General features: G+C 44.3%; 5 protein-coding genes and 2 non-coding genes across 9 annotated transcripts; 2 read left to right on the top strand and 5 right to left on the bottom strand.

The window, feature by feature from the left end:
- The first annotated feature begins 975 nt into the window (after nt 1-975).
- Nucleotides 976-1,938, top strand: rnf224 (ring finger protein 224). The gene is made up of 2 exons (XM_067250236.1): nt 976-1,440; nt 1,630-1,938. The coding sequence occupies exons 1-2, from the start codon at nt 976-978 to the stop codon at nt 1,936-1,938; spliced, it is 774 nt and encodes a 257-aa protein (XP_067106337.1).
- A 514-nt stretch (nt 1,939-2,452) lies between these two features.
- On the bottom strand, nt 2,453-7,189 carry prpf4 (pre-mRNA splicing tri-snRNP complex factor PRPF4). Its single transcript, XM_067250124.1, has 14 exons — nt 7,151-7,189; nt 6,656-6,867; nt 6,342-6,528; nt 6,141-6,228; nt 5,928-6,007; nt 5,708-5,801; nt 5,488-5,582; nt 5,300-5,358; nt 4,982-5,105; nt 4,371-4,460; nt 4,150-4,272; nt 3,495-3,602; nt 3,245-3,363; nt 2,453-2,810 (listed from the first exon to the last, which is right to left on the bottom strand). The coding sequence occupies exons 2-14, from the start codon at nt 6,819-6,821 to the stop codon at nt 2,617-2,619; spliced, it is 1,527 nt and encodes a 508-aa protein (XP_067106225.1). The 5' UTR covers nt 6,822-6,867; nt 7,151-7,189; the 3' UTR covers nt 2,453-2,616.
- Nucleotides 2,987-3,122, bottom strand: LOC136957076 (small nucleolar RNA SNORA47). Its single transcript, XR_010878279.1, has one exon. It is a non-coding gene; the product is annotated as a small nucleolar RNA SNORA47 (small nucleolar RNA).
- On the bottom strand, nt 4,769-4,903 carry LOC136957077 (small nucleolar RNA SNORA47). Its single transcript, XR_010878280.1, has one exon. It is a non-coding gene; the product is annotated as a small nucleolar RNA SNORA47 (small nucleolar RNA).
- A 329-nt stretch (nt 7,190-7,518) lies between the features above and the next one.
- On the top strand, nt 7,519-8,920 carry cdc26 (cell division cycle 26 homolog). Of its 2 annotated transcripts, none has more exons than XM_067250469.1 (3): nt 7,519-7,578; nt 7,994-8,151; nt 8,414-8,920. In XM_067250469.1, the coding sequence occupies exons 2-3, from the start codon at nt 8,071-8,073 to the stop codon at nt 8,594-8,596; spliced, it is 264 nt and encodes an 87-aa protein (XP_067106570.1). In that variant the 5' UTR covers nt 7,519-7,578; nt 7,994-8,070; the 3' UTR covers nt 8,597-8,920. The 2 variants fall into 2 exon arrangements, with proteins under 2 accessions (XP_067106570.1, XP_067106571.1); XM_067250470.1 differs by having other exon boundaries at nt 7,525-7,578; nt 7,900-8,151.
- A 1,539-nt stretch (nt 8,921-10,459) lies between these two features.
- slc31a1 (solute carrier family 31 member 1) lies at nt 10,460-19,776 on the bottom strand. Of its 2 annotated transcripts, none has more exons than XM_067250467.1 (5): nt 19,618-19,776; nt 12,363-12,510; nt 12,056-12,128; nt 11,742-11,910; nt 10,460-11,373 (listed from the first exon to the last, which is right to left on the bottom strand). In XM_067250467.1, the coding sequence occupies exons 2-5, from the start codon at nt 12,489-12,491 to the stop codon at nt 11,172-11,174; spliced, it is 573 nt and encodes a 190-aa protein (XP_067106568.1). In that variant the 5' UTR covers nt 12,492-12,510; nt 19,618-19,776; the 3' UTR covers nt 10,460-11,171. The 2 variants fall into 2 exon arrangements, with proteins under 2 accessions (XP_067106568.1, XP_067106569.1); XM_067250468.1 differs by lacking the exon at nt 19,618-19,776 and adding an exon at nt 17,577-17,715.
- A 485-nt stretch (nt 19,777-20,261) lies between these two features.
- atp6v1g1 (ATPase H+ transporting V1 subunit G1) lies at nt 20,262-22,590 on the bottom strand. The gene is given in 4 exon segments (XM_067250453.1): nt 20,262-21,083; nt 21,267-21,367; nt 22,414-22,450; nt 22,452-22,590. Coding segments are annotated over 4 exon segments (357 nt in total). The 5' UTR covers nt 22,497-22,590; the 3' UTR covers nt 20,262-20,909.
- Between the last annotated feature and the right edge of the window lie 2,196 nt (nt 22,591-24,786).

Here is a 24,786-nt window from a genome sequence, read left to right as displayed (position 1 = left end):
CACTGGAAGTTGAACAGCAGGTTCAACAAAAACCGCAGGCCAGTAAAGTCTGGTCATCATCCAGGAAGCTGTGGAGGAAAAGACTGGGACTTTGAGGCTTCCCTTTTTCTTTGGAGAATGTAAAGGTGCTTTCTCTCTCTCTCTCTCTCTCTCTCTCTCTCTCTCTTCTTGTTTGCCTCATCTGTATCTCTCGTTCTGGATTATTTGTACACTGAACAGAGGAGGAGTCCTGCAGCTCATGTCAGAGCTCAGAGCAGTTGTACCCAATACCACCCAGCTAAGGAGTGATGCAGGACCCATTTAAGGACTCAGAGATGGACCACGCTGTGAAGACAGAGACTTTGGCTCAACCCCAAAGAACAACAAGACATACCCAGGGAATTGCCGGACACCTGTAGCTTTGGAGGACTAACACGAAGGTACAGGCTGTTCTAAGTCTTTTTTTCTATCTTTTCTGGGGGTTAAGTCTAAATGGAAATGCTGTGCCCCCCCCCAAAATACAAAATACCCCCTTGTGGAAACCAAATACCCCCCCCCCCCATCTGATTCATTCTGGAGCCGAGCCTGGGTTAAATACAGTTTAGTAGTTGACATAAAAGGAGATATATTTAAGTTTTTCTATTTCCTTTGTATTTTTTCTTGTTTATTCAATCACATTAACCATTATTGTTAAAGTCGCTTGTGTCCGTGTAGACAGAATTTCTACCATCACACACAATACACACGGAACTGATATGTTCTAATGGTCGTCTAATCTTTTCAATTACATAGTCCTCGGCAGTAAATAGATATCTCTGTCTCTGCTTACCTAATCAACCAACCTGCTTTTGTTACCCACTCATAATGACACCACGTCCTTTGTGGTTATATGCGTACATTAACCTACTTAAAAACATTTCTGTCCTGAGGTCACTTGCCTGGTGCGATGGAATACATGAGTAAAGTGAATCGGTGAATGTTTTCACTCTGTAAAGGATGGAAGAGGAAGAGGAGGCTGGGGTCCCAGAGGCTCCAGAGGAAGCAGAATCCCCATACCTGTACCTTTACCCTCCCTCGGACCCCCTCCGACCCACATATGCTGCCTTGCACCTCAGCTCAGAACCCCCGCACCCTCCCCCAGACGTACCCTCCCTTCCAGACGCCCACTGTCCTGCAGACGACTCAGACCCCGAGTCCACACGCCCTCCACCAGAGCCAGCCTCAAACACAGAGGCCCCGCCCCTCGCCACTGGGCTTCCGTGTCCTGCGACGATCCCTGCTTCGCCAGCAGCGGGCGCTGCGGAGGAGGCCGTCCAGCCGTCCAGAGACAGCCGTAAACTGGACTGCATCATCTGCTACTGCGGCTTCAACCTGAGTGAGAGGTTGCCTCGTAGGCTGTACTGTGGACACACCTTCTGCCAGGCCTGTCTGCGCAGGCTGGACACCATCCTCAACGAACAGGTGGGTCTGCCTGACAGGCACCGGCGGACAGAAAGGAAATGGGTGGCTAGTTGGTGTTAGTAGAACATATAAACATTGTTGCTAATCAGCAGTTCAAGGAGCACACAGCACTGTTTTCTGGCTCCGTTCCGTCAAAGGTCTGTTTGATTCGTATGCTCAACCGGGCCTGCTTTCTCCCACTCCCAGCAGATGTGGATCCCCTGCCCACAGTGCAGGCAGAACACCCCCCTGCCACGCGGGGGAGCTACAGCTCTGGACCTGGATCTGGCAGCCTTCCTGGGGGTGAAGGCAGAGATGGACGGCCACCAGAGGAGCAGCCCCAGGCAGGGAGTAGAGACAGGCGTCTCTCAGCTGGAGCACAAGCCCTCCTTTGGGAAGCAGTCGATCATGGAGCAGCCCCCCGGGTCCACCTGGGCCCACGGAGGACTAGCCGAGCCCCGCTTTCACAGGAGCCCCTGCTGCCAGCGCTGCCTCTTCTGCTGCTGGTGGTGCTGCTAGCCTGCTGGTGGTGTTGCTAGCCTGCTGGTGGTGCTGCTAGCCTGCTGGTGGTGCTGCTAGCCTGCTGGTGGTGTTGCTAGCCTGCTGGTGGTGCTGCTAGCCTGCTGGTGGTGCTGCTAGCCTGCTGGTGGTGCTGCTAGCCTGCTGGTGGTGCTGCTAGCCTGCTGGTGGTGCTGCTAGCCTGCTGCCTGTTAGGTGGGAGCTCTAAAGCCTCCCGTGTCTGTAACATGACTGACACCTTCCAGAGTGCACAGCCATGGGGAGTATTGACATAAAAGCTCCAGTAGAAGCTCAGCACTGGTCAATAAGGACACCGGAACTTATGGATATATGCTTATGGTGACATGGTATGCGACTGTATTAGGACATATCAGGAAGAGACACTGAATAAGCATCATAAACTCAGGCTACATGATTGAAGTGATGTGTGAATTGTTTTGTCAACATGCAGATTAGTACCTATAAGGCAGGTAAAGGCTTGTCTATCAACGACATTGAAACACAGAGGACACGATTGAAATGCGTTTTTTTATTTAAAAAAAAAACAAGACAATTAAACTAACATGGAAATCAAATAAAAAAATAAAGACTGTCAACCAGTCTTTCGACTGGGTATCCTTTCTTTCTCCATCTCCACTTCTCTTCCTCTTTCTTCTCCTCCTCCTCTCCCTCCTGCACTCACTCTGACATCCAGAGTTTGAAGGTGCGGTCGTAGGAGCAGGTGGCTATGAGTTGTCCGTCAGGTGACATGTCCACGCCCATCACCTTGCCCTCATGCCCCGCTAGCGTCTTCAGTGGCGACCAGCCTGGGTGGGTCCACACTTTAGCTGTGTTGTCATAGGCTCCCGACACCAGGAAGTGACCGTCGGTCGCTGGATAACAGGGACGACATGAGAGGAAAGACAGGGTAAGTATGGATAAGAGAGAGAGAGAACACAACCTGGTTCTTTCCAGAACCATCATTCTTGAGAACCTTGCCACATCCTGAGAATAGACAGCTCTCCAGTTTGTAAATAAAAAGCCAACAATATGAAGCAGACAATAAGTCTTTCTGTGGGCAGACCCAACAGTAGCTCTAAAACGGTCGCATAGAGATAGTTGTTGGATCTGCCTCAGTTTCTTTAGGAGGTTATAACCAGTTATAACAGCACATTTTGAAGCTGTTGAACCTTCTCAGTCCTCCTACGGCCCCAATGCCCCGTCCCCAACAAGCAACCAAGAACCCGGAGAGAGAAACACTGGGAGGGGGAGAGAGAGAGAATCTCAAACTAGACAAAGGTAATCTAGTAGAGGAGAGAGGACTCACGCTGGAAGCAGACCGAGGACACCAGGTTCTGGTGGGCAGGGATGGTGTAGATGCACCTCCTCCTCCGCAGGTCCCACACTTTGACCGTGTTGTCTCCACTTCCTGTCGCCACGTTGAACCTGAAAAGAGGAAAGAAACGGCCTCGGTGATCACACGTGTGCTCGGGTCGCTGCACCTCCGAACAAAACCTTATTGTTGAGCGACGATGACCGCCTGTGTGCCATTTCCAGCGTATTCCATCTTGGCGTACCCGTTGGGCGAGAAGTTAATGCTGTAGATCTCTTTGAGGTGGCCCTCCAGGAACATGACACAGCGACCTGTCCTCAAGTCCCAGATCCTCCCAAAAGAATCCAGACCCCTAGGAGAAAGAATAAGAGCAAGAAGGTGAGTTGAGTGTACTAAAGGGGTACATGACTGCTACTACAGGCCGGTAATCATACAGGGCTGTTTTGAAGAAGTTCTAGAAGGCAAGAGAAGCCATGCAGGGAGTGACCCCTGCTACACTGGGCCTTTGTTGTCTTGGGTAGAAACCCTGTCATCAACCACACTAGTTTAGTCATTAGAACCTGAGGAACAGACCACTGCCTACTACCACGGCCCCCCCCTCCCTCTCCTTCAGTTTCTCCTACATCTAACACACACCTGCTGCTCACCACTCCACCGTAGAGCTACAGCTATGCTCCACCAAACAGCTCACCAAGTTGGTAAACACATAGCTATGTGAACTACAGAAATATTTGAGCAACGAGTTTCAGACTAGCGAGGCGTTTCCTTTGCTCTGGATCATGCACGTACGAGCCCCCCCCCCCCCCGGGGGTGGGCGCATACAGCGGCCCTGAGCCGTGCTCGCGCGACCAGTCCCCACGCGTCTCACGACGAGGGGGCGGGGCGTGGCCCAGTCTTACCCCGTCCCGGCCAGGGATCCGTCGGGGTGGAAGTGCAGGTCGTGGACTCCTTTGCTGTGGCCCTCCTGGTGCAAGATCTCCTCCTGCGCCTCCAGGTCCCACAGGCGCCACGAGTCGTCATAGCTGCAGGTGGGAGAGGACAGGAAAGGGGCATTAGGACTTCAGTGTGGTTGTCTGGGGTGGTCTTAAGGGTGCAGCAGGCGGCGTCTGCGTTTGCCCACCAGGTGGTTCCGAGGAAGCGTCCGGAAGGATGCCAGGTTACTCGCGCCACCCGCGCCGAGTGGCCCTCGATGTCAGCCACAGGCTCGTCGCTGCCCGGGAGTGGAGAAAAGAGGTTACTATGGTTACTTGTGACACGAAACAAGCTGCCTGCTCGTCCCAAGTACACAACACTCATGTAGACACACACTTTCTCTAACATAGGCCTGAGTGATAGGGAAGCTCTCATTCTCTCCCTACATAGTAATACAGAGAAAGATATAAAATGATAAAAGTGGATAATAGTGTAAAGTACAGGCTGTTATTTTCTCGAGAACTTGCCACGTCCTGCGCTCAGACTTTCAGAATCAAAACAGCTCTCCAGTTTATCAATAAAAAGCCGACATGAAGTCGATAAGCGTTTCTGTGGACAGACCCAACAGTAGCTCTAAAACGGTCGCATAGAGATAGTTGTTGCATCTGCCTCGGTTTCTTTAGGAGGTTATAACCAGTTAAAACAGCACATTTGAAGCTGTTGAACCTTCTCAGTCCTCCTACTGCCCCAATGCCCCGTCCCCAACAAGCAACCAAGAACCCGGAGGGAGAACCTAGAAGTGGAGAGAGGGAGTCGTACCTGTCCATGCTCCACAGCTTGACAGAGCCGTCGACAGCACAAGACACCATGTTGACGTCAGAGTCCTCCAGGGACAGGGTGGCCTGGGGGTGGAAGCTGATGGCCCCAACGTTAGTGCTGTGGCCTGGGAGAGACAGGGCCACCACACACAGGAGGATTTTAAAACAGATGTTACCATAACAACCGACAAATCTCAGATCTCAAAAAGGTAGTCTAATCAATATGAATGTGAATATATCCTAACTCACCCGCCAGCCAGGGAAAGGGCGTCGGGGGAGGTATATAGAGGGTTGGAAATATTCTGTAACTGGTTCTTACCTCTGAGTGTTCTCACCAAGGTGCAGTCTGGGATGGACCACAGCTTACACAGGCCACTCCTGAGGAAGTTGAGGAGAGACACAGGCTTGGGGTTAGGTCAAAACAGGGAGATGTTTATTTTTATGTCAATGTATGTCAAGTTCTTGGATCAGTATTCCGTATGCACAAGCAGTTCCATTACTGCTCACCAGGACGCAGTCACCAGCATCTTAGAGTTGGGGCTAAAATGGCAGAAAGATATAGGTCTGTCATCACCAATCTGGCTGCAGAAATTATTCAGGTTCTGGGCAGAGAGAAGGATGAGAGGGAGACAATCAGAAACAGAGGAAAATAGGATGAGATTGAAAAGGAGAAATCACATGTTCTCTTAACCTGACTTGAATACATGGTGTTGGATGGAGAACCTACTCTCAGGTTCTTGTGTAGTTCCTGTTGCTTGACTGTTCGTGTGGATTCAGGAATCTCCTTGTGAGCTCGGGCAGCTTCTAACCTCTTCATAGCCCTGCACAAACAAACCTGTGTCATCCACAAAGCTGCTGTTTTTCAACAATCAATGGAACCAACAATGGTGTCAGCAGCACTGCAGCCACCAATTGGACTATCCACCAGTCAATCGCAATGTAGCTACCTAGGTAGAGAGTATTTGGCCAACCAGAGCCTGGCTTCCTTCAGAGTGTTCGGCCCCTCGTGGTACCACGTTTCCTGACGCTGAGAATAAAACACAAAATGGTGAGTCGGTGGCCAAACTTATTGAAAATACTTGTATGCATAAGGATGAAAACAGGAGGCACCAAGACTGCTACAATAATATCACAGTTGGATAGAGGAGACTGGACCCTACCTCTTCTTGAGAACGTTTGGATTTGTCATCGTCTTTCTTTGATTTCTTCAGTGCATCTGGCCCGACTACTGAAAGAATATTCCTCAACCTGAAGATGAGGGAGAGACAGGAGTGGGTCATCAAGCAGATGTCAAGGTTTCCATTCACTGATATATTCTGACGTTAGGGGTCCAAGACTGAGGAGAGGTCTGTGACATTTACCTCTCTCTCCTCTCTGCCGGTCCTTCTCCAAAGATTATGATGGGCTCACCGAGAGCCCGCAGACAGGCTTTTACCTCGGCATCGTCCGTTGACACGGTGATCTGTCTGGCTCTCCTCCTGCGTTCAAACTCTGCTAGCACCTCCGACTGTCGCTCACTGACACGCTCTTCCAAGTCCATAGACTCACCTGTGAAAGTAAAGATACAAGGTGAAAGACACAATAAATAAAGGTCAGACATCACAACTACATTAGAATGTTAAGACATTAAAAAACATCAGGTAGACTATGAACACTATTAGAATGTTACATTTACCGCTTGAGATATTAATGTTGCCAGCTGCGATGCCAGCCTTGACGCCATCTTTCAGTTTCCCCGTCCCCGCGGTCTCCCTGCTTAACCGCTCTCTCTCCTTCTCCTCGAGACTGCCATAGAAGATCCGCGACTTCTTTACCAACGGGCCTTCGTCTTCGTCCGACATCCTGATCCCGTGTGCCTGGCTAGCTTAGTTCCCAACCAATCTTGACCTGACGTGCATTTACAAATTCAGAATATTTTAACCCGCCAACAAGTAGTAGCTAGTCGGAAAATGGAAATATGGATATGCTTATCGCTAGCTACTAGTTAGGCTAACTTGAGACAGAGCACGTTGGCAATGTCGTCTACAACATCAAGCTAAAACCACAAGTCAGGTTGTGCAAAATGTTACAACGCACACATAAACACAGTCTTTATCCTATATTTTTCGTTAAAGACGGGATTCCGTAAGAAATAACAAATGTATATGGCTAATATTAATACATAACCTACCCGCGTTGGCTTTGCGTAGAAACAGGATGAAGAAAGTTCAGTAAGGTCTCATTTCCGGTTTATTTCATGCGTTTATTTCAAAATAAAGGCTACGAGATAAAACTGAATTTGTATGTGAAAAGTAAACTTTTCTTGTGTCGCACAAAACAAAAAAAACACGTGCATTTTTGAAGCACTATGGGCACAAAAAATCTGACAATTATGCTCAAAATGACAAATAATGTTTTTAATTTAAAAACAAATTGGATATTTAAATATATATGATTTTGTTTTTTTTACAAACATTTTTAAAGCGACTTCCAGTGGCATGGAGTGAAACAGCTTTTTTCTCAAATGAAACTACTTTTCCCAGTAGCTCTTGGTGTATAACCTCTGACCCGGCTTAGACTGGAGAAGTGTGCTCTATTTTTCTTGATAAACAACGTCTAGTAAGTTATTTCAGCCACATATTGTGTATATTTTGGTGTACAAGTTATCTTTTGTAGTGTTTAGCTAATTTATTAATAACTTGGGTACATACACGTCATTATATAACGAATGTTTCTTTAGTGAATATGTATTGTTGCTCAAGTTAGGTAGCTAGCCTAAAGGCTAGCCTAACTAGCTAACCAAGGCGCTTAGTGCGGCTTAGGTACAGTAAGCGACGTTTACTAACCAGTGTGATTAGCCTACCATTTAGATAGTTAGCTAACGTGTGTGTTAGTGTAGATGTCAAACATGATTAACACTGTTCGTTTATTGTTAATTAGGGATCATGTCAAGACCGTTAACTGACTACTCTACAGGACTCACACTTCCCTCTGTTTCCCTGCCCTGACTTATACATTGCATTGGCCGAGTTAGCTGATACTAGGTAGCCTAGGTGGGAGGAGAAAGACTGATGCTGTAGATTCGTGGCCGATATATAGAGAAGATAGAAGATGCTTCGCAGGAAGCCCACCCGCCTGGAGCTAAAGCTGGACGACACGGAGGAGTTTGAGAGTGTCAAGAAAGAGCTGGAGGTAACCTAAGTAGCTAGCAAGCTACACGTCCTTATTTATGTTATTGAACCAATCAGTCTGGGTGCATAGATGTATTATGTACCGCCACATCTATCAACTCTGATTTAATTACACACACACACACATAGACAATTTTTTTTTTTTACAAATGACGTTATAGATGATGACATGCAAAATGACCTGCCTTGGAGTCTAATGCTACACGTCTCAAAATTAGTACGTGTCTCATGTTTTCTATGTACTGATTTTATCTGTCTCCCAGAGCCGAAAAAAACAAAAAGACGAGGTAGATGTTGTCGGGGTTGCTACGTCCAGCGAGATGGCAGGAGCGACGGGCGGAGGGGACATGAAGTCAAGGGAGCAGATGATTCACGAACGCATCGGCTATAAACCCCACCCAAAACCCAACACCTTGCCGTCTCTGTTTGGAAACCTGCAGTTTTAAATCCATCAATTCGGGGATCTAAATGGATAAAACCAGGAGACAAAAACTCATGTTTGCCAGCATTGGCGTGAGTGCCACATCATGGCATGGATACTCCGACTTCTGTTCTGACCCTCTATAGTCCCTTATTGAATTAGGGTCTTGTTTTAACGCCAGATAACTCATTTGTGAATCATCAGCAAAGTGAGGATTAGGCTACCTTTCTGTGGCCAGAACACACACCATGTGAAAAAGTTGTCTGTGTGAAATGCTTTGCTGTGTGGTGAAATTATTTTCGTACTGAATGGTATTTTGTACAATACACTTTTGTTTGATGGATAAGAGAAAAACAATAGTCTGTATCCTTCCTCAGAAATAAGATCTGTTAGGACTACATCTCCACTATAACTAATCAGTTACGCACAAGTAAGGGAAGTTACATACAGATCACATAATGGACAGGAGATAAACACACAAACACTTTTTCTTGAATGCTACAATTTATTACCATTATCCATATTTTCTAGACGATTACAACAGTAAATAATGAGTTACTTTGATACAGAAATGTGTTTTGGACTGCAAAAACAACCCTAGCAATGGCTGTACTGTAGTGGCTGTGACATTCTACCTGCTGTTTGGCCTTTCTGCTTCAATTGTATAGCAGACCAGAGCGGTTCCTTATTAGCCTGGTAAGACCAGAATTGCTGCCACCATCTTGTTTTGTTTCACAAAACAAGACCAGAATGGTGTAACAGGTGGTAAAAAACAAAACATGATCTCATAGCTCCCAATAACAGCACTACTCAATGTCATTCAGGCAACAGATATAAACATTTCAAAAATTAAAATTACCAATGTAAACTAAACAAAAAAGTACTAAAAGAAACATCATCATTAGGTTCTTCATATTGACATCCCCAAGATATCAAGTGTGTGTTGTAGTTTGAGGCCTAATGCACAGATAGGTCACAAGGACAAACTTGGCCAGCCTCCTACTTTCCCATAATCCGTTACTCGTTTTTAGGATGTAAGCACCAATAGGGAAGCAGTATCCGAGGTGACAGGATATCAATTGAAAGTAAAGTCGTGCGGAGCTCAAGTTGTAGTTAACCCTTTTTAAGTCAAGATTTTCAGACACTTCCTCCGCTTAGACCATTTCCAGTCCACATAAATTAGTTACAAAAAACAAGAATATGATTAAAGACTTTGCCAGTAACAATTTAACATTAAAATCTCTAAAAAATGCCTGAACTGCAATTGTACACTGAAAAATCAAACAATTGTTGTTGCAAGAGACACTAGTTCACCTATAAATTTGACATAACATTGAACATTTCTAGAATTACAGCAATTGTGTTGTTCTTTTTCATAAATACCTTCCAGAGGTAGAGGAGGGGTTGGTCTAAATTGTGCTGGGTCGAGTGAAAAGCCATGGGAAATAACTGAATGGGTTTTCAGGAGATATCCATGATTAGACACTGCATGGCAGTGAGAATCAGGAGGAGGATCCACATTATAATTTCAGGTCCATGAATCAACAGAATGCCACGCAGGATTGGCACTTCCCAAATCCACCCACTGAGCCCTGACCCCGATGTACTTGAGGTGATCCGAGTTTGGGATTGGACAGCTAGGCAATATCTTGCCTGGATTCCAACCGTTCAATCTAAGGAGGGCCTTTATATAACCAAAATATTTACACCTTTCAAAACTCCCATTAGAATTCAGGCACATTGGAGACAGGGGTTACAGCTCAGTGTGGGAGCAGCCTTAACATTTAATCATCATAGCTTGGCCATTAGAAAAACGTATCTTAAGTAGCGCTGGCACTTTAGTCCGTAGACCTCCTACTTAGTCGCCATGTCTACAGTTGGCCTGTGTGTGTGTGTTACATGTTCCCTCATTTAAGGCAAAGGGTTTAGTAAGGCTCAGTCGTACAGCCAGGGCTGCTGCACCTTTCCCTACCCACAATCCACCAGTATGACCTCTGACACCAACGTGAGATATCAGCAGATTGTCATATGGAAGGCAGGTGATGACCAGGAGTTTGTGAAAAGATGATCACCCAGGAAAGGGAACAAGGATGCAGTTTGTGTGTGTGAGCATATTACCCTACGGGCCAAACCTGTAAGGCTGAATGACATGTTGACGGGTGATTACTGGTCAATAACAAAAGAGCCTGGACTGTGCATGAATGGAAGCTAGTTGAGGAGGAAGATGTAGAGACTGAGACTGGAGGGGAAGATCAAAAACATTGTATCACGGTGCAATGGCTGTTCCCCAATTCAAGGACTCTTTGCTCTGTTCAAAGAGCTGTTCGTAAATCACAGTAAAAGGACAAGATCATTTGCCACACATTTTGTCACGTTGAATAGTGTCAAAACATGTGGCCTCTCCATGACAAAGTGCGCTGTCCAAAAGTACAATATCCAACAATAACATACAAATTTGGTTGGGTTGCCATGATGAGAATGGCGATTGAGTGGGAGAAGAATGTCTACGTGTATTCGTGGGCACGTCGCGCAAGGGCGTGTGTGTGAGGGAAGGGGGTCGACCGAGACAGACCGGGGCAAACATACGTGTGTGTGGTGTGTTAGTGACAGTGTTCAGTAATGTCGACGACCACAGCCTTCTTCCAACTGAACAGGAAGTATCCGACCCCGGCACCTGCTGCTACGGCGATGCACAGGTACCCGTTGTAGGTCATGAACACCAGCATCAGGAAGTAGCTGACCACCACCTGGATGATGTGTAGCACCGTCTGCAGTAGGTGGGCGAGACTCAACATGCGTTGCCTGGAGGGGAATGAAGGAACGGGGTTGAAAATCATACATGGATGCATTTTTCTTTAACTAATAAACGACAGGTTCGTTTTTCCGTCTGGTCTATGAATTTGGTATATTCCTACTCTATACCTTCACTTCACATTCAGTCAATCCCTTGCAGTCTGACCTTGCTCCAAGTAAACCATCAAACCTGTGTATTACTCACACAGAATGCAGTATACTGGCTTCCATAAGACGAGCCTAACACCTCCTAGCAACCTAGTGCTTCGGATCCATCTGGCCTCTGTCTGTATGCCCCCCCCCCCCCCCCCCCCCCCCCCCCCCCGTGGTTCTGTTCCTGTGTATGCTCCAGAGAGATGCAGACTGGCTCTACCCACCCCACGGTCTTGTGTGTTTCCATGAGCATGGTCCCATCTGCTCCGGGCACAGGCATGGAGTTGTAGCGCACGTTCACCTGGTTCCTCCTCAGGAGGAACTCCCGGCCGATCTTCAGGCCCTCGTACAGGACGGCCATGAGGAACACGCCGATGCACGCCCCCACCATCTCTGACGGAGGGCCGGGCGAGGAGACAAGAGAGAGAGGGAGGGAGTCGTTTAGTTTGGCTCTGTTAGGTTACAGGGGGTAACCTAACAGAGCCCCCCCCCCCCCCCCGCCCCCGGGGAATGAAGTGTTCATATTTGTGCCTCTCACCTCCAACGCTGTTGATGACCAGTCCAGAGAACAGCAGCTCCACGTTGGTGAAGCCAAAGTAGAAGGTCATCTGCTGCTCAGCATCATGCAAACACACAGAAGAAAACAAATGTTTGACACATTTTTACGCAATTTAATTGATTGATCCATTCCTGGAGAATAACTAGCTTGTTGCTATTCGGGGCCCAAGTTTTCCCACACAAGCTTAAGTCTTTAACACAGTTCAGGAGCTTAGACCTTCGGCAGGCCTTTCATCAGAGCGAGATTTGGTAATGTGGGGTGAGGGAGGGTGTAGCTGGTGTCTCACCATCATCATGTGCCCCCCTGCTCCAAACGTGTGCCCCCCTGGGTGCATGTTGTCGGCGCCCATGGTGTCTGGAGGCATGGTGTTGGGGACGGGGTGCATGTGGTGGCTATGGTCATCTGACATGTTCATCTCTCGTCACCGCTCAGGCCTATAGCAGTCCCAGGAAGTAAAGGAAGACGAAACAGGTTAAAGCTTTTGCATGACACAAAGAGCATACACTGAATTTTGCATACACTGAGAGCTTAAGTCTGCACTCCGGAGGATCTATTGAACAACGCCGACATCTTTTGTCATGATCTGTAAGATGTAAAGAACAAAATAACTTTGTTTCCATTTAGAATCTGTACAAACATTCCGAGCTGTTGAATAACCTTTCATCAGAGCTTAATCTGTCACACCTGCCAATTTCAGGTAGCTTTTGTCATTGTTGTTGGAATGTAGGCATGAGGTACAGCATGTCACAGAGCCAGAAATACAAGGTTTGGCGTTCAGTTGCATGTAATTGCAATGCAGTAACATCCGAGGCCCTCTTTGAGAGGAAAGCCAACTGACCGAAACAAACACCCAGCCCCTCAGACTCTCGTGTTTTCACCAAGTTACCATGAGTCAGTTACTGTGGTACTCTTGATTGGCAGGTGTAGTCTATGAGTACTAATGACTGCAGCCTTGGTGAGGTCATGTCGACTTCAGGGCAGGACAGGGCAGGGTGGCACAACACAATATAGTATGTTTTGGAGCAGGGAGAGAATCCAAACACAATACTCAGAGATTCTCACAATCATCAGTAAAGTTTCAATATGGTTCCCTGGGAGGACATCCCAGTAGCAGGTAACCAGGGTGACCTGTCCCATAGCAATGTGCCTCCTGCAGTGCCACTCTAAGCACAAGCCCCAGATTCTGTAATCTACCGTCATTTAGCATTAGACCTGCCTACTAGTTGATTAAGACCAGCAGCACAGATTATAAAGTTAATACTGTAATTAAACAAGGTAATAAGTCAAAGGTGCCAAGTGTTACAAGGCAGATGGCATTACGGTTTGGGCCTGGTGTAGGCGTGGGCGGTATTGTCGACTCTGTTTCTGATACCGGTATGAACGTGAATACCGGTATGGCGTTGTGCCATGATATGGATTTTGCCATATCATGGATATCACGGTATATTGATAAAAGTATAATTTAAGTGTTTCTGTTTGGTATAAAATATAAGTCAAGTGATAGAGCCTAGTGGGCTAGTTAATTTGTAGGCCATCTTAAAAAAATAAATTAAATAAAAACATTTAAGCATAGACGCTGTACGCATTGTGCCAGCCAATGAAAGTCAACAAACAAGCTGGCGCACCTCCAGAGGAAGCAAACATTCATTGGAGTAAACTGCTTTGGTTGGCAAGTGTAAGCAAGCGTTAGAATTGTGAAATGTTTATTGTAGGCCAACATAATCGAGTATTCAACCATGTAATAAATTGAATTAATCAATCACTGAATTGAAACAAACACAAACAGTGAGTATGTTGTCATTTACAAACCATTTATTTAAAAAATTCAAGTTTAAGTATTTCGATTAATTTCATTGAAACAAAAATGTAAACAAATTAATACAATTCTATGTTTTTCAGTATCATGTCTCACAACATACATTTTTAGATGCAACTATTTGCATCTGCTTTGATATCATGCTGCTTTTATCTGTATCCATTGACTACTGAAACATCAGAAACTGAATGTGCTCCCTTTCAATGTAGTCCATCACTTCAGGTGAGGTGAAATATTTCTCTTGTACTGCTCGCACGAGTCGGAGATGATGGCAACCACTTGTGGTTTCAGTGTGCTTTTTCAAATTTGTCACCTTTACATGCTCGTGGATATCAAACATGGCTGGAGTGAAACACTGGCAAATCTTTGGTTCACAGCAAAAGCAGGACAATGATCTGCAACTGATCTTTTTCCCCTCAGGAATAATCTGATGAACCTTTCGTGTTCCAGGCACAGGTTTCAAGGGTTGAATGAGTTCATCATTCAAGCCTTGCGCGTCATTTCATCATCTTTGACATAAAAGAGTTGGATGTTGGTAACACTTTTCTTCACCACTTGTCGTAGAATGTTTTTCCACTTGCAACATCATTCCCTTGCAGAAGGAGACTGTCTGCAGTTCTTTTGACTGTCGCTCCGATGCCATCTGGTGCTCCTTTGCCGTGAGAAGTGGCAAAGAAGTTCCAAGTTGCTCTCTGGAAACCAAATCTCTGAGGGACATCACATAGAAGAGAGAAATTATTGTTGTTTTTATATTGTTTGCTAGGACCATCAGACCAGAAGTGGATGGTGTGAGCACCAGGAAACTGTTCTCATTGTTTTGAGTACGGGATTCATTTATGCCCAAATGGAAGCAGCATCCTGATGCTTGGACACAGCCTTTTCATCTTTTGCATAGTACATGTCAGTGTGCAGATTGACTTGGGGGAGGTTCTGGCCAAAATGACATGATTGTACCTCTGAGCCATATTTGCATTTCCATGCTTCTGCGAAGTCAACATGCACAATGACACTGTTTTCATTACAGTGACATAGAAGGGACGAAGAGTGCAGAAGGATGAATAACTCAGAGTTATGTTTGGGTGTTGCTTGGTAAACTCTTTGTGGAGGTTAATCATTGTGTCTGAAAGGATCATTCTTTGATGCTTTTCCTTCTTGTGTGTTCTTGTGTCTTGTTTGTCAGTGGTCAGACGTGCAGAATTACAAAATAAGTTTTGGACTGTTTGTTTGATTGTTTTAATGTAATGTAAGTGGGCCTTCTGACTTTGGATTCCTTTTGCCTTAGCATTTTGTATGTCACACCAAACTGTCTCATTTTGTATAGCAGCCAGAGTTTTTTTAAGAACCCTCCCTGACAAGAAAAGGTTTTTTGATTTTTCATGGCATCTCTGAAGTGGTTCTCCACCCTGTTTCCCTTCACTGAATTCTTTCAGAAGAACATTGTGGAACAGGAGTGCTTTCTTTACTAAAAGTAAGCTGGTATTACTGCTACCCATCATTCTCTTTGTGGTGGTTCTCGGCGATTCACCCAGTGTGATTTTCAGTTTCATGCGCCATATCTTCTTTCTTAATTTGTCGTTCTCTTTTTGGGCCTTGCTGAGATTGGTTTTGAGTGTTTTCGTTTTTCTGGAACCTCTCTGCTTTCTTTTGTCCCTTTCTCTTTTCCCTGCAGCAGCCTGCCTGCTTGTCTGTGGTGTCTCATTCAAAACATTAACTGGACTATCTGGAGGTGTTTCCAATGGTTGAGTGTCTACCTGCTTTTTATTTCTGGATTCTCTCTGGCTATGCGTCCATTTCTTTCTATTAATCCTCTGTTCCCTTTCACTTAAATCTTTGATTTGCTTCATTTTCCCTTCAACTCTGTGTTTCCAACTTTTCCCTCATTTCTTAGATAATCCTCTTTTAATTCTGGCTGTGTAAAGATTTTCTCTCTTCCCTTTTTTTTGATACTCTCTGTTCGTCTTTCTATGAGAGTTTCGTAGCCATCCTGGCCTAAAACACATGAGCACAATAGCATAAACTACACATTCAGCATATTCCCAAAGTAAAGTGTTGACCTGGCAAGTGACAACAGAAACCCTTTCTATCATAGGCCTACACCATGTTGCCTGTTCTTCCTATTGTTATATGATTTACTTTAGCAAATGAAACACCAGAATGGAAAGGCCAGCCAACTACAGGCACAGACAGTCTTTACAACTCTGTTGAAGGTGTGGCCTGGCTGGGATGATAAGACCCTCTCACGTTCCTGCTTTCACACCTGACAACATAATGAGTTAGCTGGTTCTCCTGGTTTGGACGATCCACGTCTACTCAAGATAAGCCCTAAAACAACGTGTCTAATTTCACTTTTGAGCTGAACTTCCAAGGAAGTGAGACCAGACCCAGGCTGATCCCTGCACTCACCATTCAGAGCACTTCCCTTCCGTTCCTCTAGAAAGGGCAGTCAGAAACCACAAGAAGCCTACAAGAAAGAAGCCTGTTTACGTGATATGGAGCTCATCACAGTGGAGGTGCCCTGTCGCTAGCGGTGGCATTGACCACCTTTAGCTGCTGCTTCAGACAGAGAAATCAACTATAAGAACTGTAATTGGCCACTTCATGTTTACCAGGAGCCCCCCCCCCCCCCCCCCCCCCCCCCAACTAATCAAATGGTCAAGCCTCCTCAGGCAATGGGTGTACTCAACGGCATTAATAATCTAATCACTGCCTACTTTAAAACATCAGTGTCAATCACTTACAGTCCGACCTTTTATTGTAAAGATCAGGGAACCCCAGAGGCTGCGATCACATCAACAGACAGTAAACAGACAAGACAGACGGAGATTAGCCATTTTTAACAGACCCCAAAATCACATTATTGTTTCTCTGTTTTGTACTCACAGTCCTGGCAGAGTCTCCATGTTCTGACACACAGATTTGGTAATACAATAATAAGCTACCCTCCAGCAGGACATGTGAAGGTCAACACCAAGCTGAATTGAACTTTCCTCCAAATGAACCAGGTTGAAACAGATGACCTCACACAACCAATGGACAAGGGCGCAGATGGCCGTCCTGTGTGAACAAGTCCAACACAACAATCCCCCCGCCTCAGGAGAATAAATAAACGAGGCATGCACAACGTCCCCCATGAACTCAGAACGTTGTGACAGCAAGTCCTTCGTCTACTCTGCGGTACGAGTTGGCCTCAGTGGCTTTGTGAGACTTCAATGCTTTCCACCGCAATCTACACAGGACATTCGGAAGCCATTGTGAAATGTTCCTGTACGTCTGCTACAATAATAAACCTGAAGACTCAGATCTTCTACAGTACCGCGGCAAGTCCTTCACAACCATACCACACCAGTGAACAGAATTCTATAGACGTGGTTTGTATATTTGACACAGTAAAATGCATGACTAAAACAAAACTTGCTACACTATGTTGAAAAACATAGAACACCAAGTTCAAAGTACAACTGAATCATCATCAGAGGATAGTTGAAACACACTGCAGAACAATGCTGATGAACAGTTAGCTACAGCTGGATTTTTAATTATCAACACCCTTAACCTCAACCACATTAAAAGAACTGGGATGGATCTGACATGTTTGTAACTACGGAGGTACATGTTATCCAGGCTATACCAACAGAGTTTATCGTATCCATATTCTATATTCAATAGAAAATAATCTAAACTTACCGGAATGTTTCAGCGGGTTCACAGGCTCAGTTACAGTGCAACAACAAAGTACTTGTCAATGTTTAGTGGTGCAACTGTGTGTGTGTGTCTGTTCATGCAGATGTGCGGTGCCTATGTTTCTAAGTGTGGAAGAGTGCTCACCCTGCTAAACGCCAGTGGTAACATGGATGTGTGATCACACCAGTGAACTAAGCTGCCCTTTCATGACTTGCTTCTCTCATGTGACCAATCTCCCATTTCCTCAGAGGATCAGGCCAATCACAGGCCTCGGCAACCTCCCTACTGAGAAGGTACATAGAATCTAATTCGCCGCTTCCTCTTTTTACTTTCTCTCCCCATATAAGACTGATCTCTGGCATGCTTGTCCTTTGGGAAAACCTGTCCTTTGACCAGACCAAGGCAAATAAAACACTAGATGTTTAAATGAAATTCTGCAACTCATAATGATACAAAAAGCCAAATCTATATCCAATAGCCAAAACTATATAATATTTTAGGAGACAATTAGTATGCTTGCTAACTTGTTTATTATGCCTTCATTTATCCAGATAACTGTTAATTATTACTGTTGTTTATGGCATTTTAACAAGAAGACCTTTAAGCCACAGATAAAAGATCAACCTTGAGGGTTAGATGTAGAAAGACTGCAACGTGCCAAGCAGATTACCTATGAAGACATCACTTTTCTAATATGTCACTTTGACCTGCCCTTTGTCCACTTTTTTTGACACCTTTTAAGTTACTGGAAATCCTCATCCACTTAACATCCAAGATTGAGGATGACGTGGCATACACAACGTTGGGATAAAAATGCTACATACAGGATTATATCATCAAATGTAGTACAACATCATTGGCCTAATGATACTATATTCCCACTAATGATAGGAAGTGCCAAACATCAAGATGAAGGAGTGAGCGGTGAAAGAATCAGAACAGCAGTTCAAAGTTGCAGAAGTGGAAAATTCGCAAAACACAATAAACTAGAAAAACATTCCAGTATTACTCAAACAAGACAAACATGACTATGTACAAGGTTATCTAGTTTAGAAGGTAAACAACCATTCACTCAAAATACTTTAGTGTGAATTACATCAGTAAATTGTGTGTGTGTGCGTGGTGAGTCAAGAGCTTTTGATCGTAATTTTTTCAGTATAATGCCACAATTAAGTTTGAATGACACGACAACCCATGAGGGGACATAAAGCCAAAGTAAAACACCATTGCTTTCCCGTGACTATGGTGTTATTGTGATACGAGTTCACTAAATACTTCAATCAATCATTAAATAGTAAAACCCGTCCCCAACCCGAGACCTTATCTACAGATTATTGTTCTTATCAAACAAGTTCACCAACATCAAGATGCATTATACAGCTTTGACATGAAAGACCCTAACTGGCAGCACGTAGCCTACTAAATAAATTTAGGCTTTTTACTTAATCCTACTCGGAGAGCCGCTTGCCAAGGAAACACAAGGTCCAGTCACGTAGCATAGCGGCCAGAGGCAGGAGGCCAACTAACAATAAAAGCCGGGCAGACAACAGTCTGACCCGGTTTGGATATTGTCACCCCAACCCGGTGCCTCATCAAACAAAAGAGCCCTGTTCCTCATACCCACTCAGACATTCCTTTCTTTCATATCACACAATAACAATGGAATGTCGTGATGACCTTGTTTGGTTCACTGATATTGGTAACAGTCAGACCAAGTGTCCCCAAATGATGCAACATCGAAGTTAGGCTAGGTTTACAGTAGTATCCATGTCTAGACTTTCGTGTGATGGATGCAACCAAAACCCAACTATTTTCGTTTTTCCTTTCCTACTAGCTACAATCCTGCTTCTGACGGTCATAAGATACTTTGTAAGTGGGATGAGGGGTCATGTGCTGAACTACACGAGTTAGTTATGGAAGAGTATTTCAAAGCTAGCTAGCTAGCTTGGCTATCCTGTACAGTCAGTCTCGTAAAGCTGGTTTCAGAGGTCAAAGACAGAGTGAGCGATGGAGGAAGGCTCCAGATATGCGGAACCATGCTTACCTCACAACATTTAGCAAAGAAAGTTCTTGATTTTTCGTTGATAACGATATCTCGCTATTTAACAATCATTAACAGTATGCTAAAGAAAGCTTGAAGATTCAAATATCTACCGACTGCAAGCCGACAAGGGTCTCATGTGAGCTGGCGTTTTCCCCTTAGTTTGACGTTTTGGTAGACGTAAAACGACGCGGCCAATCAGAGACGCTCTTCTCCCCTTCGACGTTGCTCGGCTCCTCCCTCAAGTTCCGATTTTCATTGAGAATGTATTACAACTCGACGCCTCAACGCGCCGCGCCGCTGTTGGTTTGAATACCCCATTTTGTATCATCATTTCCGCCGCCACATGGGCATCCACAATTGTGGAAGTTAACGTCAGAACATGATGAACATGAACATATTCTAATATAACTGATTGTAGTGATAAACAACTCACAATATATTCGATATTTAGTATAGACTTACTCCCCTACATTTTGTATTGTGTGTAATTATGTCAAAACATTAATAATAATTTATCTGCATCACAGCGCATCCTAATACATGTCAAGTTCAGAGAATGTAACAATAACAAACAATGCAGTCATTTGTTTTGAGGTAATACATGGAATAGAAATATTCTGAATGCACACACTACACAGAAGGTGTTGTTTTCCACCAAAATATTTAATTTTAGTATCATGTTTCAATTTGTGAATGTTCCCTATTCATACAGGACCATACAGCCACAGGATGGAGGGAAAACAAATGGACAGCAGGTAAATGGGAACTACTCTGTTTCTGTCTCCACAAATATAACAACAAAAACTTGTGCATCAGATATAAATAAACATCACATTGCATAGCAAGACACACGCACAACGTCACAAACACACACTAACTTTCACAGAAATGGTCTTGATGATTCTGCCAGCCAATAAGAATGAACCACAGAGACAGAGACACTGCACCGTATCCAAAACTAAACTATCACCATTGAATGTGTTAAAACAAGCTGAAACAATCATACTTTAATCTTTACTTCAATCATACTATATTCTTTACATCTGACTGAACTGTGAGTGTCACTTTATCTCAACATATAATATACAGATTATAACAATAGTGTTGATGAAAGTGGATTTATCAATACTAGAGAGAAAACATCAAATGGAGGAATGTGAAGGTAGATTATCATATAACATATTATGGTGCGTATAGACACTGTGATCCAGTGCAAGGTGTGTCTGCCTCTGTTTTTCCTTAGTTTAAGGGTTTAATGATGAAGAGAAAGAAGCGGGAGGGGGGGGGGGGGTCTAGCCAGCAAAGCGGTAGTTGGCATGGATCTCTGGCTTGATTTCACACACCATCTTCAGCAGGTTGCCCAGTACAGCCTCCCTGTTTTGCTGGTAGCTACTCTGGATGCAAGCCATCTTATCCACGGTCTCTTTGTCCACCTCCACAGCTGAGTTACCATGGGAACCAAGAGCCTATCAGAGTGCAAGATGATGCAGAGGGAGGTTAGTCTGTCACCTTGTAAGATATTAATTAATTGATTATAATTTATCACAGCCCCTTCAAATGCTCAATATGAATGTGTATGCAATATAAGCATTCTTATACCCTGTCCTAAGCTCCTTTTACAAACATAATGACTCAGTGCTATGACTCACCGCTGCCTCCTTGGTCTTGAACTCCTTCTCCCTCTGCAGGCGATACTGCTCAATCTCAGCCTGAGCCTCTTCCTTTGCCTGCTTCAGACGGCGATTCTTGCCTGATGAAAAAAAGCATACATGGACACAATGCAGTCAGGGAACATGAAAAACATGAGTGCGCTAAATAGTTTATGGTCGTTAGGACATGTAAACAAACAATTACATTATTTGTTTCCCGACTAAGTTGTTCAAGTGAACTTGAACAGCCCTTTTTATGGCTGTGCACAACATGTCACAATGGGCATGATTTTTGTTCACAAATGTCAACACCTGACATCTAACCAAAAACCACTTATTTATTGGGAAATAAAAAAGGAAGTGAGGAAGATACATACTAGTTATACTAGACTAGTCTGCAACGTTGAAAAACATGGGGGAAGGAAAGAAATAAGGAACTTGTTTTTTTCTTAAGTGACTCAATGTCACGTTACTGTAGAAAAAAATGCATTATGGAAGAGTGAAAAACCGACTAGTATGTTTACCTTAAATTAATTAATTTCTACAAGAGTGAGGCACTGCAGTCTATTATTTGTTTCAAACACGACACAGATAATTGCGAGATAGAATCTAGACTGGATTCTGAGAGATGAGGGGCAATAGAGGCCAAACTAACACGACAACGCCAGATTCCAGATATTATAAGCCTACAAGCATCGTCTAATTTTGCGTTGACTTTGTTATCAAAATGTGGAAATGTTCATATTAAATTACAAACGGCAACAGAGCAAGTTACTGTAGCTCTACGCTACTTGGGGTAGTTATTATAGGTAAGATCGATCAAGTGGATAATATAGCTCTACATGAAAACACCCAAAGCTACCGAACATTTCCTTCCTCGGTGCCAAATTTTGGGACAGATTTAATACAACTTTAAATACAAGATTATCAAGTATTACTAAATTACTATTTAGTATGGCAGAAAATTAGCTAGCGCCAATTAGAGTGACGTTCCAAGATACAGTCAGTGAGGCCCAGCGGCCTCTCTCTACTCCTCTACAAGCTAGCTGAAGCTAGTTGCTAGTACTAGACTACTACCGCAGACTGTAGCCAGCCAGCTAACTGCTGTTTGTCGTTAGCCATTCACTGACAGCTAGTTTCAACTTACGTTTGCGAGCTTCGGCTACCTTTTCCGCAGCACGTTTTTTCTGCTTGCAAGAGCTGTTGAATTCCCTGGGACTGACTCGCCATTATTGGGTTCGTTAAAATATGTCAGTAAAGAGGAAAAAAGAGGTGGTTTTAACAGATGATGTTGTGTTTGCAGCGAAGGTCGAGGAATTTACTGCAGTCAGCTGACAGCGCGTCACGTCGATGTCAGGCTCACACCATGTGATTGGGGAAAATTGGTTGGGTACACTTGTTTTGTAAACCATGTTGTCCCAGCTGCGTATTCTATTATCAGATAGCAATTCTGTTATGTGTGCTTGCTTCCCAAATTCTCCAAATAGCGGTGGTGAGTATGGCTAGAAGTCCCCATTATTTCAATCACCCCGCCAGAATACAATTGTAAGACAGCGAGTCCTACCGACTGAAATAGCTCTTCAGCTTTGAAATGAGTCAGGTCTCTCAAGTCTCACGCATTTGCCTTGAGACTCACGCGAACCATTTTGCACGCTCTCGCGCAACACCTTGTATTTCTCATGCTGACAAATAAGGGATAACTTGTCCCGCTAGATAGCCTACAATTAATGGACAAGGCGCAGGCATACGGAGTCCTGACAGGTCTTTTTTAACCTGTTGTGCCGTAGCCTCCAAACGACATCCCCAACAAAACCACCCAAAACAGAATAAAAATGATCAAAATGTATTTTGCGCGTTCAGATGCCCTGTGGACAAAGTTATGGAACGCTATGCCAATCTGATTAAATTCACAACTTTATTTTTTGAGAAAACACAACAGGAGTGTCAAATCAAATAGCCTACATACAAGTATGAAACAAGTAGCCTAACTCTGAAGATACGTAGGCCTAATGTAGGCGCTATGTTGACGATGTAGATTTTTCTCTTGAATTAATAAGTTAGGTCACCTCTGCTCTAGAACAAAGTGTCCAACTGACCGTATGTCGTAGCCTATAGGCTACTAGCCTAATACCCAACTGAGATTTAAAACAGATGACACCTTAAGAACCTTTTCAACCCCAACCTAAACATAGGCTATCCACAAATGGAATCCTTTTGATACCAGCTCCCTCCTTACATTTTTTTAAAATCGTATCCTCTCTCTCTCTCTCTCTCTCTCTCTCTCCTCTCTCTCTCTCTCTCTCTCTCTCTCCTCTCTCTCTCTCTCTCTCTCTCTCCTCTCTCTCTCTCTCTCTCTCTCTCTCTCTCTCTCTCTCATACACACACACACACACAGACACACACCACACACACACACACAGAGAGACACACAGAGACACACACATACACGGCAAGAGAGCCACAGCCTGAGCGGAAACCCCCTCCCCCGAATCCCCAACTCCGGCAACCGAGCAAAGCTAAAGAAAAGAGGACTTACCAAGGATTCAGGAAACACGGAGAAATACTCGAAGAGACAATAAACAATCGTAAGAAAGTGAGTGCAACATGTCACTGATTGTAGAAAGCTTCAATTTGAAAGCGACCAACAGCTCAAATTTGTATTTGTTAGGGAACAAAACACTTTCCTCTGCAACTGCTTAAGATTTTTTTTCCTGGAAAAAAAAACGTTGAGCCACCCGACATTAGCAGGAATAGCTACTTATTCTATCTGATTAGCCAGCTATATCGTTTATTAGCGCTACACATTTTCGTTGGGCGCTTAAAACGCATGTAATATTTCATAAGAAAAATTCAATTGTTGACATATTCATGTTTTCCATTTACTGACATAGCGATGTCAATGTGGCTAGCCTTGCTAGCTTAGCTTAGCCGCACACAGAGGCATTGGATAATATTTCATATTAGCTAGAAATGTACTAGCCAATATTTGACATTTGAGAAATGCCGCTGTCCCGCGTCGTTAATAGTTTGTCAGAAGTTCTGCTTGCATACGCTGCACACACAGAATAGGCCTGGTTATGTGTCCAGTTACAACTTTATTTACTGTTAGAATTCCACTTTATTCACGTTCAGTGACACTTCTTTTTATTTGGAATGGTTAGGCCTAACTAGCTTATTATTGACCAGTGTAGCTACTAACTGTACTATGTCATGAACATTTGTGACAAAAGTTTGTACAGCCGTAAACGTCTGTGATAACAACCTTGTCTTCTTTCAAGTGCTTTAAGCACGAAGTGCCAGAAAATCCTAAGCGATTTGCCGTTAAGATGATGGAACAGAACAGCAGACCAATCACAGTCCTATACTAGAAACTATCGAGCTAAGTGAGAGACATGCAAGTCAAATTTACACCCTTCGGGTAACCTAGGGGGACAAAGAACAAGATAGTTTTGCGATGTCACTACTCTTGTAATTACACTGTTCTCTCTCTGTGTGTCTCTCTGTGTCTCTGTCTCTCTCT

Source organism: Osmerus mordax, chromosome 14 (assembly GCF_038355195.1).
Source record: "Osmerus mordax isolate fOsmMor3 chromosome 14, fOsmMor3.pri, whole genome shotgun sequence".
Taxonomy (NCBI): domain Eukaryota; kingdom Metazoa; phylum Chordata; class Actinopteri; order Osmeriformes; family Osmeridae; genus Osmerus; species Osmerus mordax.
The sequence above is the reverse complement of the archived record's forward strand: the minus strand, read 5'-3'. Positions and strand labels throughout refer to the sequence as shown.